The sequence below is a fragment of the Rutilus rutilus genome, assembly GCF_951802725.1.
Source record: "Rutilus rutilus genome assembly, chromosome: 19".
NCBI lineage: Eukaryota > Metazoa > Chordata > Actinopteri > Cypriniformes > Leuciscidae > Rutilus > Rutilus rutilus.
In genome coordinates this window covers 33,834,342-33,847,045 of record NC_140232.1, presented here as the reverse complement: position 1 = coordinate 33,847,045, position 12,704 = coordinate 33,834,342, and the positions used below count along the sequence as shown (strand labels likewise).

General features: G+C 41.5%; 1 protein-coding gene across 3 annotated transcripts in view; it reads left to right on the top strand.

Moving 5' to 3' along the window:
* Window positions 1-12,704, top strand: part of LOC311278054 (uncharacterized protein) — a 54,673-nt gene that overhangs the window by 34,761 nt on the left and 7,208 nt on the right. For 2 of the 3 annotated variants that reach the window (XM_084388624.1, XM_084388625.1), the window contains exons 11-14: window positions 7,846-7,968; window positions 8,053-8,109; window positions 8,225-8,313; window positions 8,852-9,387. The exons of the other annotated variant lie outside the window; for it this stretch is intronic. In XM_084388624.1, coding sequence (XP_084244750.1) covers window positions 7,846-7,968; window positions 8,053-8,109; window positions 8,225-8,313; window positions 8,852-8,971 — 389 coding nt within the window. In that variant the 3' untranslated portion in view covers window positions 8,972-9,387. Of the gene's footprint in view, window positions 1-7,845; window positions 7,969-8,052; window positions 8,110-8,224; window positions 8,314-8,851; window positions 9,388-12,704 lie in introns of those variants that run through there. 3 annotated transcript variants of the gene reach the window in all.

Below are 12,704 nucleotides of genomic sequence, written 5' to 3'. Positions count from 1 at the left end.
GTCGGGGAGAAAATATTTCGCAAAATATTCCTCAACCCGAGCCATCACCTCATAACCATTTTCATTAGATTCCCTAATGGATGAGTAAATATATACATGGGGGGAAATAATTGAGATGAAAATGGATTTTTCCACGATCTCGATACCTCAGTATGGAGATCAGTGAAAAAAGGGAAGGCTCTGACACGAAGATTGTGACTGGGTCTGCAGGAAGAGCTCATTCATTTTATTTTTCTTAGTCGCTTCCTGCTTATTATATGGCCATTTAACATTTAATTTAACCACTGCCCAGATTACAACCTCCAGCAACTCCTCACTAACGGGAATATGGGGTGGTTTCTCGAATCCCCATATCCACGTGATTCAGTGTTGATAAATAATATCTAACTCCTCGGAGCCAGATAAATCAAACGCTGTGTCTTTAACACGGTCGGAAGAAGCCGCAGCGCGGGCTTCCGAACCGTGCGCGAGACCAGTGGAGCTGGTTAATAAACACTGAGAAAGGGTCGCAACCGTCTCAGTATTATATGCCAGCCCCACGTGCGAATCCCATGCATACAAGTAGCGCGCTGCCTCAACAGACGCGGGACCTGATGCACTGGAAACGCGAGCCTGATCTATTTGATCGAATCAAACGCTCTGTCTTTAACACGGTCGGAAGAAGCCGCAGCGCGGGCTTCCGAACCGTGCGCGAGACCAGTGGAGCTGGTTAATAAACACTGAGAAAGGGTCGCAACCGTCTCAGTATCATATGCCAGCCCCACGTGCGAATCCTATGCATACAAGCGGCGCGCTGCCTCAACAGACGCGGGACCTGATGCACTGGAAACGCGAGCCTGATCTAATTGATCGAACAAGCTCAAACGGGAGCGGAGCTTTTTCATTGAAAACAGTTTGCACAGACAGCGCCCTCGAGCACCGCCCGTGCATACTCCACTCCCAGACAAACTACACAAAGCGAGTGTGTGTCACCCTCGCTTAAATAACGTGGGCAAGGGGACGCACACTGCCTGAATAGCTTCTCTTTTATTCACCATAAATAATACTCTTTTCACGGGACAGACAACACCAAATAGAACAGACAAGATGACATAGAGCGCTTGCTGAAGACCAGAAGCTAACATTTCCTGGTTCCTGTGACCCTTTTGTAGCTTCCGGATCACCGTCACATGCGACGTCACGGGTGACGTTGCACCAATCAAGATTGGAATAGTTCCATAGTTGACTTCAGACGCTTCATGCCGAAGGCATTCCCCCCCCAAAGTATCGAGTATCGATGCAGCGGGAGTTCCCTTTACGAAAGGGAACACTAATTTTACCTGGTCAAAATAGCTCTGTTTTCAGCACGCCGTTTAAGTGCATGTGTCTTTAAATGATAATGAGCTTTGCTCACCCCGCCACTCTGTTCTGTGGGGCGTTTTGACAACACACGTTGAGTGTTGCCTTGACAGCAGTTGAGGGTATATTTTGGAGAAAGAATGGCAGCGGGAGTCTCTGAGGACACATCTGTGCAACCAACCGTATCAATTTGAACCAGAGTCGGACCCGGAACAAGATGGCGGCCCCGAAGAAGTTCGACAATTAAAGTAAGCTTAGTGTAGTGTTACCACGTTAACTTTAACACCTGGGTACACAGTTTGTAATAACACAATAACCATAACGCATTGTTCATTATAAACGTGGGATTATGAATTATATTGAGAACGTCGTACATAGAAAACATGCCGTAATGTACCCTGAGTGTAAACCTTAGCCGCATTCATCGTGAAGCATGCAAGCGATTTGCAAAGATTAATATAAAGGTTAATAAAACGTTACACTCACTTCTTCTGGAGGTGCAGCAGGAACACGAATAGTTGGTACCGATCCTTTTTTCAGGAGCAGCTTCTTAGCAAAACCAGCTTTATACTGACCCTCGTTTATAAAGCAGTCTGGAGAGAAATGATTTGCGCAAACATGAAAGCATTGACGTTGATTGTGGGGAATTCCCTTCGAAAAAAAAACTCAGCCACTGCATCTTCAGCGGTTCGGATTTAGGAACATCAAAATGACTGCTGTGTTCCTTATTACACCCAAGAACAGAACACCACAATCGCTTAGACGCCATTCTGCTCATAGACAGTGCTCCAGCATATCAACAATGGCGGACTATGATGACAGCTCGCTCAGGGCGGGTCTGTGTTGAAACGCTGCTGTCAATTAACAATCGTGGGAGGGGCGTCCAACCGTGTGACATCACACAGTCAGACAGCTTGATTTGAGACAGGGGAAAACATATAAGGAGATTAAAAATAAAAAAAAACACTGGATGGATTCACTAACAACAAACATTTCAGTACAATCAACTTGTAAAAGTGCATGTACCATTATATGACCCCTTTAAGGATTTTCTAGGCTGGATGTTAATAACATGAAGTTAGGGATGTCAAATCCCCCTCCTGTTGAGCTGTCAGTGGCACATCATCTCAATCCTAACCACAGAGCAGCCTTTCCTCTGCCTTAGCCTCACTGCTAGGACGCACTGAGCACTTAGCAGCCTCAGTTTTTCAGATCTATTGTTCTTCCTCCCCAGCAATGAGGGCTCTTAATGCCACCTCTCACCTCACTACTTATCAGGCAGAGCTTATGGATGAGATGGGGAGGTAATTAGATGCTGGGACACCAAATCTAGTCCTCTGGGAAGAGATATGGATTATTGCGGATCTCAGCCTGAGAACTTCCAGGGGCGCGGTGCAAAGCTGTAGTCGCACCATGGGCCTGGCAGTGCTAGGTGAGCGAGCTCTCTGGCTGGGACTGTCAGGGCTGTCAGACAGAGAAAAGTGGACTTCTTGGATGCTCCAGTTGAACCCAAAGCCCTTGTCGGGGCATCGGTCACTGCTATGTGACAATGTTGTGATCTGAGGAAACCGGAGGGTGAGGCTTTCCAAACTTGCCTCCCTCCCAGACCCACTGCTAAGGCTCCTCAACCACCACACTTTTTTGGGGGGGTTTGAAGCCCCCAAGAGTAAGTCAGCCTTCAGGGACCCCAGACCTTCTCAGCCTCAGCAGGCTGAGCCAGAGTCTAAGCCAGCTCAGCGGTTTCTGTCCCATTCTGGATTTGCGGAACCTCAACAAACACCTCAGAAAGAGAACATTGAATGAGAGTCATTTTGTTCATTCCAAAGACTAGTGCACCTCAGTCGATCTGAAAGATGCGTATTTTCACATAGGCATCTACCCGGCACACAGAAAATTTCACAAGTTTGCCTATCTGGGCATAGCCTGTGTTTTTGACAGTTCCTTTCGGGCTCTCATTAGCCCCGAGAGTTTTCAGCAAATGTGTCAAAGCAGCCCTGACACAGCTGAAAAAAGTGGGTCTCAGGGTGTCGGCTTATTTGGACGATCTGCTACTGTGTGCTCCGTCAGAGAAGCAGGCAGAGAGAGAGATAAAAAATGATTGTCTCATTTGGAGAGCTTAGGCTTTAAGATAAACAAGACAAAAAGCTGTTTGGTTGCCTGCACAGGAGATAATTTACCTTGGTCTCAGACTGAACTCAGACCTGTATCAAGCTGAGGAGTGCATCAGGTCAATTTGTGGAAAGGAAAAGTTCCATTCAGACTGTTTATGTCTACTGGGGCTGATGGCCTCGACAGTTTCTATCATTCCACTGGGACTATTGTGAATGAAAGTGTTTCGGCACTGGACAGCGATGCAGTGCTTGTGTCCAAAGCACCATCTCAACCGCAAAGTGATACTCTGCATGTGCACTCTCTGTCAGTGGAGAGATAGCTCTTTTCTCAGGTTAGGGACTCTGCTGGGGGCAGTTTCTCTGAGGAAGGTGGTGACGACAGATGCGTCGCTCACAGGTTGGGGTGCAGTATGCGAGGGCAGGATAGCGAAAGGGAAATGGCCCGTCTCCTCTAAATGGAGAATGCAAGAAGAAGTCTAAGAAGGGAACGAGAGTACAGTCATTCAGTAATAATGATCGCCTCGAACTGGCCAGGGAAGATGTGGCTGACGGAGATAATTCAACTCCTAACTGCCCAGCCTTGGCCTCTCCCATGGTGATATTTTTCACCCCAGACAAAGTGGCTCTCTGGGCCTGGCCTGTGAGAGGTTGAACGCAAGCGTTGACAAATGCTATAGGTCAACACCCGCTTGTATGCAGGTTTTTAAGAGGTACATTGGGCTTGAATAGGGTTTCAAAGCCACTGATTCCGCCGTGGGATCTGTCTGTGGTCCTGCACATATTCTATGTCTCCCTATATCTGACACACCCATTTCAGGTCTTGCAGTCTCTAATATTGAGCTCATGAGTTGAATCAGGTATGATTCAACTCATACCTGATAGAATAGAGGGCAATGAGTGTTTTCGTGTGAGATGAAGAGATCAACGGCAGCTCGGCCAAAACTCTCCCATAACTACCTGAGGGTGGAGAGACCATTAGAGGATAGGAGATCCGCCCCTACATTCATTATTCTCGGAACATGTGTTGCCTGCAGTGAATGAAAATGCTTTGCCCCACGCGATCAGTTTCCGTGCTGGACTGTGAAGCTGAGGGTAGTGTGTGCCTCCCTGGCGATTTATGTATGCCACGGCCGGGTCAAAATCACCATAAAGTGCCTTTGAGACTTCACAATTTCCAAAAAAAAATCTGAGATTTTCCATTTAACTTCATATGTGTTGTATTAAGGAGACATTAGGCTGTTAGAAATGCATATTGGTCAAGCTCCAGCACTTTTTATAAATTAACTGCAAGCTGACAATATACGAGCAAACCATAAAATATGTCCACCCTGTCATGGACAAACTCATAGTAGAATAAATACATTTTCATTGCATAGTGATTATAAAATGTAGATCTGAGGAAAGAGAATGTGTCCCTTTCCCAACAAAACATTTTAGTTAATGGTAAAAGTATTTTGATAATAATGAAGTTACTGCTTAAATATGTATTGCCCAATAAAATATGCGATAGTTGCACATTCTATTCTAAATAAAATCTAACAACAAAGATATTTAGTCAAAATTTAAAACAATACTAACTGGCCCTCATTTGTTTATTAAGAAATCACACACAAGGTTTTGTTAACTTGTTAAAATAATTAGTTTATTTTCATCATAAAAGTTGAACATGACAGGGTGGACAACAAAATGACAGGGTGGACAACAAGACGACAGGGTGGACAAATGCTTTAATGGGTGAACTAGAATGGGGGAACATTTTAAAAACAACAGGACCTTCAAAAAAACCTTTACCAATATAGAAGGAGGGGCCTGGCTCAGGCTGATTTTCAGGAGTTGCAAATGTCCACCCTGTCATGAACCATGTCCACCCTGTCATGTGACAGGGTGGACATTTTTTGGCTAAATTTAGTATTTAATGAGCACATGGTGTGCAGCAGTAAGCAAAGTGATTCACTGTTGAAGCTGACTGCGCACTGTTTAAAATGTATATTTAGAATTTATGAAAAGTTTTTATATTAATTAATATTTCACAATGACAGGGTGGACATGTTAAGCTTGACAACACGCAACTACAAACACAATATGATGAAAATTAGGAAATATAAGTGTAGATACTTTCTGTGTGTGTTGCAGATGTTTTAAAGTCCCTGTAAAGGCAATTCTACAAAAAAATTCTAAACACATTATAAGTGCTAGAAATGTATTGCTAAAACATGTTACAAAGACTGAGAACTGTGAAGTACTAAATTGTGGAGTTAGACCGTTAACAGTTTTTCACCCTTGCTGTGAGCCGGATTTTTTGGGCGGGGCTAAAACGGGGGCTCGATGACGCACTGCGACCCCCTGAGCTTGATTGGGCCCCTACTTGATGACGCACGGAGTCACTAAGCCTATCGCTCAATCGCGAGTTACTATCAGACAGCCTACAGTTTGCTAGCTACTATGCCCACGGCTCTGGCTATGCCTTCGTCATGTAAATGCGTATTCCCTGGATGCAATCACTTAGAAAACAGATCGGTGTCCTTATTTAAATTTCCGAAAAATGATCATATCAAGAAGAGGTGGATTTATCTTGTGAAGAGCTAACGTTACCTTGATGGAGAGCTGATGATCACCACCACACCCGCCTCTGTAGAGATCAGGATAGTTTACTTTCGTTGGAGACAACTGGAATTCACTGATAATCCGCTGTTACTGGTGAATGGGGCCGAACCGACTATCTCCCGCTGTCCGCTTCGGCCTTCATCCTCCCGTCGCGCCGACATGCACGAGCAGTGCGCGAGTCATATTTCCCGCGAGTGGGCGTGGTTTCAGCGCAGCCAGCGGACACGCCCCCAGCGTTTGAGAGCTGAGACTACTGCTCATTTTTTCGAGATTTTGATAGCTTATTTTATTTACTTGGCGGATTTTTTAATCATTGAAATTGGGCTGGGTGGCTAATAACACATTTTTCGGTGGTATGACAAACTCAGAACACATACTTAATTTTGACTTTACAGGGACTTTAACCTCCACTGAAGAAAGACCAAATGGGGGAGGGGATGTCACTGAGTACATCAGTTGGTTTCTTAAAGGGGAGTTTACCCCATAATGACAGGGTGGACAGCAATCTCAGGGACACATGCAAACTGCTTAATATTATTATGAAAATAAAATATAAATAATCAAAATGACTTGTTTTATTAAATAACTTGCTGAGGACAATAAGTACATTAAAAAAGTATTATAATTGTATGTAATTTAACCACTTTTTACACTCACTGAAGTTAGCTGAGCAGCGTGCGGGACATGCCAAAATCACATACATACAATCAAAGAAAATGGTATAAAATCAGAAAAACACATTTTAAGAGACGTATCATTGTACTTGTATGTGTGTAAGTGTTTGGCCATTTATAATAAAACCTCAGAATTTCATTATTTTGCATTATGTTCATGATGACTGAGCGATTCTGATGAGGACACCAAAGGCACTTTATAGTGATATTGACCCGGCCGTTGTGTTGTCTGATCTGATCAAAACGTTGTGGTTCCTTAGGAACTGCACAAAATGTTTCAAATGCCAGAAAAACTGGCAACAGTTCCAGGAAGTTTATGTGTGCATTCTGTAGCGAGACGGGGCATTTCCCTTTCGCTATCCTGCCCTCGCATACTGCACCCCAACCTGTGAGTGAGATGAGGGAGACATACAAAATGTGCAGGGTTGGTGGGACTCCAGGACAGGTTTGAAAACCACTGCTATAGAGTATTGATTTAAAGCTCCTTTTTCGTTAAAGGTTGATTTATTATTGGCTCTTTCGACCACGAAATGGGTTAGTGAACTTCATGCTTTGTCGGTTCATAACTCCTGTATGCGGTTCGCAATGGATTTCTTCGAGGGTGACTCAAAACTAATCCAGTGCCTAAAGGTAGTGAGTCAGCTCTCGCATGTAAGCAGGTGGATTTACTGGCTTTTCATCCCTTTTTCCTCATCGTAAGAAGAACGGCTTCACTGTTTTAGATTGCGAATTGGTAACCTTAGTAAGTTTTCCCATATGCTTGGTCAGGTCTTATCCTTCATTGCTGTTTGTCGGCATGCTTTATTCTTGGTTTCTGAGTTCATAGATGTTCTACTTGTGTTTTTTTGTTATTTTGTCCTACTCTTCTGCATTTTTAAAGCTATCCAGAGTTACATTTGAGGTGGTTCACACGATTTATGCTTTGCGGTTTTTTTTTTTTATGAGACTTTTTTTAGACCAAACATTTCAGTGCACTGGAAGGATTTCGCAACTGAGACGGCCCTTAAAATGTCCGACTCTCTGATCAGTGCCCTACTGGACAAGGGAGCTGATTGAGACGCACCCTAACTGTATTGAGGATGGATTCAGCATCTAACATGTCATGTGCACTTCTGTAGGAACGTGTTCTCAGCCGACTCTGTGCTGCAGTGGCGTAAACTTCGACTGTTTCAGAGGCTGTTTTTGTGATGAGGCCTGTAAACAGCTCAATGACTGCTGCCCCGACCTCAACAGCACATGCAGTAAGAACCCACATTTATTGCAAGATTATTACTGAATCCTCTCAGATGCAACAACGATCATGACATCTGTCACTTTCTTTATAGTTTTCAATACCACAACTGATGCCCCTCCAGTGACCTCCACTACAGCTCCACCCAATGGTAATTTATCTGTGTGTTTGTGTGTATGAATGTGTAGGTCAAGTTTTACCATCACTGCTGCAACTGAGAGGGAGTGAAACCTGAAATCACTGCTAAGTGTTTTGGTATTTTGCAGATGTTCTCTCATTACTCACTAATCTGGATGTTGAGGTTTTGGCGGAGGAGTCGTCCACTGAAGAAGAGCGTCAGGCTGCACTGCGTCAGGTGAGCGGAGCGATTCAGTTCACATACTTAGTCTACACTCTTAATGTACTTAAGTGTGCTGGTGATGGGAAAGTACTTACTTTTAAATATTTCAAACCAAAGTATGCCAGTATTTTAACAGAATAAACAGCATTAGCATCAAGCTAATGTCATAAAACTTTTTACAATAAACGGTTGCAGCTTCATCCCCACAGTCGCTCTACAATCGAGTTGATAGTGAACAGGTGTGACATCACGTCCCTTTAGGCCACAAAGTGATTCTATTGGCTGAAAGAACTTTAGTAGAGTTAAAATTTTTTGCCTGATTAGAAATCCTCCATTATTGCTTGTTGTTCCGAACCATTAAAGTATATATTTTACATTATATATCACAACTGTCGGATGTATGTTTTAATGTAACATCCAATCAAACTATATTAAATGTTTAAATATCATAATTCTTGCATTCTTTAAATAATGGACAATATTGGGACGCAGCTTTATTGTGCTCTTCTTCTGCACCTGCTGTTTTCTTACTTGCTGTCATCTTGTTTCTTAGGTTGGCGCTTTGCTGGAGAGTTTATTAAGAGTGAATAATACTGACATCTACTCTTTTGAGGTCACGAGAATTGAGCCGGTATCATCATCATCATCATCATCATCATTACCATGTGATTGAGTCAGAAATCAGCCAAGAAGAACAGACATGAATAAATGAAAAAAAGTCCGCTACTGGACTTTTACTATTTTAATATGGGTTTAATATGGTTTAACTCAAACATTGCATTTGCCAACACATCTTATCCATTTACGTTTGATGTGCTTTAATCTTAAACTCTTGAATATAGCACTTTATATGTGTGATATGGGATGAATGTGTATGAAAACCTTAGATTCATAGATCTGCTGTCATGTAATTCCTCGTTCCTTTTTCATTTGCACAGACGGGAATCTGCTGCTTATTTAACACGGTCTTCATTTTTCTCTATTGTTGAGGTTCTTGTATGATAATCACACTGAAAAACACATGATGAGGAAGAACTCTTGTTAACCAAAAAAATTTAGAAAATAAAAGAAAAAATGTTTTAAACTTGGATTCTGTGATTATCCATGGAAATATGATTCTGTTTGAATCAGTGCAGTTGCACTGACCACAAAACAAATGTCTCTCTGACCTAGCAGATACTTAGTGTTAAAAATGCGTAAAACAATTATAATCTAATGTCATTGTAAACATCTCATGCGGATAAGACACTGTAAGTGCAACAGAAAAAACAAGAAAGAAAGTCCCGCACACGGTCTTTCACAGCCTGGAGATCCTTTGGCAACGACCTTCATCAGGGTATTTTAATAATGTCATAAAGAATCCAGTATTTCAGGATCTCTGTACACTATCTGATGAAAGAAATCTGACTTTGATTTATCAGTGTCTGACATCAGTGTAAGTTAGCAGGAATCTGGACAGACATGTGAGAAATGAAGAGGAAACAATCCAGAGCACACCATATCATTACTGACAGAGACCTGACAGACACTGATCCTGATGTGATTCTCATTGGCTGTCTGCTGACCACAATGAGCCGCTTGACCACAGGTAACATTCACATCAGCTGCACTGTTTGTGTGTCACATAGTTTTCATTACAGAATTAGATCTACATCTGAATATAAAATCCCTTTGAAAGATTTTGAGAAGCACCATCAGGAATTCAGAAATGGATGGAATAATTACACTGCATCATTAAACAAGAACAATCTGTAAACGCTTCGGATTATCTGATTGTTGATATTAAAGTACCACTCAACCTACGATCAAATACTGAGTACGGATACTACTACAACCACATCAATTTCCTCTTTACCTTTCACAACACCACCACCTTTTACCACATCTACAACACCACGTACACGGGCATCAACAACAATTAAACTACCACAACTACAGTTTATCCACTAACATGTGAGGAAAAATCCTGAATATTTAAATGTTGCAAAAGTAACTGACTTTTGTTATAGGCTACTGTACGTCACATAATTCCCTAGTGTAAAACATCCACATATACAGTACATTTGCAGAAATATTTCCTTGTCCCTGTTGTGTACAAACCATGTCTTAAACAGAGAACTTCGACTCATTCTACCTTTTTGCTCTCTAACTTTCAATTTTCAATTTCTACAGTGACTAGAAATCCCTGCACCACACGGCCTGGAGTGACCAATGCAACAACCGATACAACAACTCAGGCTCCCCTGTGTGAATGTTTCTTGTGTGTGATTAATTCACTATGGCATATATATTATTTTGTGTGAAATTACATCAACTTATGGGTTTGATGGTCATAGATGGAAGTTGTGCGAATCCAAATCTGTGCTGTTCTGGAGTGAATAACTCCCGTCACCGCTTGAACTGTTATTGTGACGTTGCTTGTCTGAGATTTGGCGACTGCTGCCCTGATTTCAAGCCCACCTGCCTCACAGGTATTCAGAAACATTCATACTGGAAATCTGATTCATCTGTGTTCTTCTTTTTCTTCTTCACCTGCTGTTTTCTCACTCCTTGTCATCTTGTTTTTGTCTGATCCTGATTCACTACGGTTCACCTATAATAAGTGTTTATATTCGGACTATTTAGATTGGTTCGGGCCGTACCGATGCGGAGTAGCACAGTACCGGCGTGACTCGTCATAGACATAAACAGAGAGAAGTAGCTCCGGCTACAATGTTCTTCCGCCAGACGCATGTAGTTCTGTTTATTAACCGCTAGAGCGCCAGAGACCGGACTGGAGATTTAAATGTTTTAATCTTGAACATACAAGCACTTTACAAGTGTGAAGCAAACTATGGAAAGAATGTGTAAGGAGACATGAATTATCTGTTCTCATGTAACTACTTGTTCCTCCTTCATTTGTAGGCATATGATACTTGTTGATACTTGAGATTCCTGTCTGTTGATGCCTCTTGTAAACCAAAACATTTAGAAAATGTGTCATTCTGTTAGATTTCCTGTTCATCCAGTAGTCAGTGTGTTTCCTGGTGCTGCTGAATTACTTAGTTGCATGAATATCTTTTACTGCCCTCTGCAGCTCTATAGGCCTACGTTCATAACAGTTTTGTTGAGCAACGCTTTGTTTTCCTGGAAAATGTGGAGACCACTGACATTATTATGACAGTACAGCGTTTGACCTCCTCCACTGTCCTCAGAAACCCATAAAACTATGAGAATACCTTATTTCAGACCAGACCGCTTCATCAGGACCAGAGACCAGGGCGGCTTGTGGGCTTATTAGCACTTTATAAAATAATGTTGTTAACTGACTTCTATTCAGAAATTGTATTAATAGACTATCCCATCTTAAGTGTTCAACGGAGGGGTCCAAGACCATAGGACTTTGGTCGCATTTGAACCACAAATAAACACACAAAAATAGACTGGATTTGAGGAGTTTATGAATTTGACCCCCTTGGGAATGAATGGAATGCGAGGAATGCTTCAGTACACATAGAAAACCCTAACAATGCTCAAAATTCAAACTAAAAATTCTAAAACTTTACCAAAAAATGATTTAATAATGTCTACATGTGTATCTGAATCAGATCTGAATGCATACGGTCATCTAGTGGCAAGAGTCGTATATATATAAGAGTCATAATATCATGTTATAGATATTTTTTTTCCATGAGAAGTCGGCAGATGGATTTGAACTGAATTAAAAGGGTTATGCATGAAATTGTGTTATTTTGAATTTAAATTGAAAGAATGTGAAGAATGTGGTCATTTAAAGGTTTTAAAGTAATTTAAAGGTAATTTAAATAAAACAATAACAAAAAAAAAATCTCCAAAAAAACCCAAATTGCATTAAAAATTGAGAAAATATTACCAAACGAAATGAAATTAGCTTTCTGGACAAAATAAATAAATAATCTAAATATAATTTTAGGGCATTTTGATCCACAGGGGAAGAATGAGGGTTCAGGTTAATTGCTGTTCTCCTTTCTTCTGTAATTCATCTGTTAGTTTCTTTCTTTCTTCTGTATATCTGTTCCACTGTTTCTCTAACTACACACACCAATCACATAATCCTGTAAGATGTTTTCCTATTACATACATTGTTGAGTAAAGTCCTGTATGTCCCAGTCTGGAGTCTAGATTTTCTTTCCTCCTTTTCCTACTAATGGTCGTATTAAATGTAGATGCCTACCCTTTTATTCATTATCCCAATAAAATATATTTTTTATTTATTTAACTCCTCTTTTATTATTGATTTGAAATAAAGACAATTTCTTTCAATCTTGGGATGATGTATGCTACGCCCGCCTGACCTTTCCCTGGATCTGTAAAAACACGTACTTAGACTTAGACTTAGACTTAGAAAACTTTAATGTCCTCAGAGAGGCAATTTGTTGTACAGTACA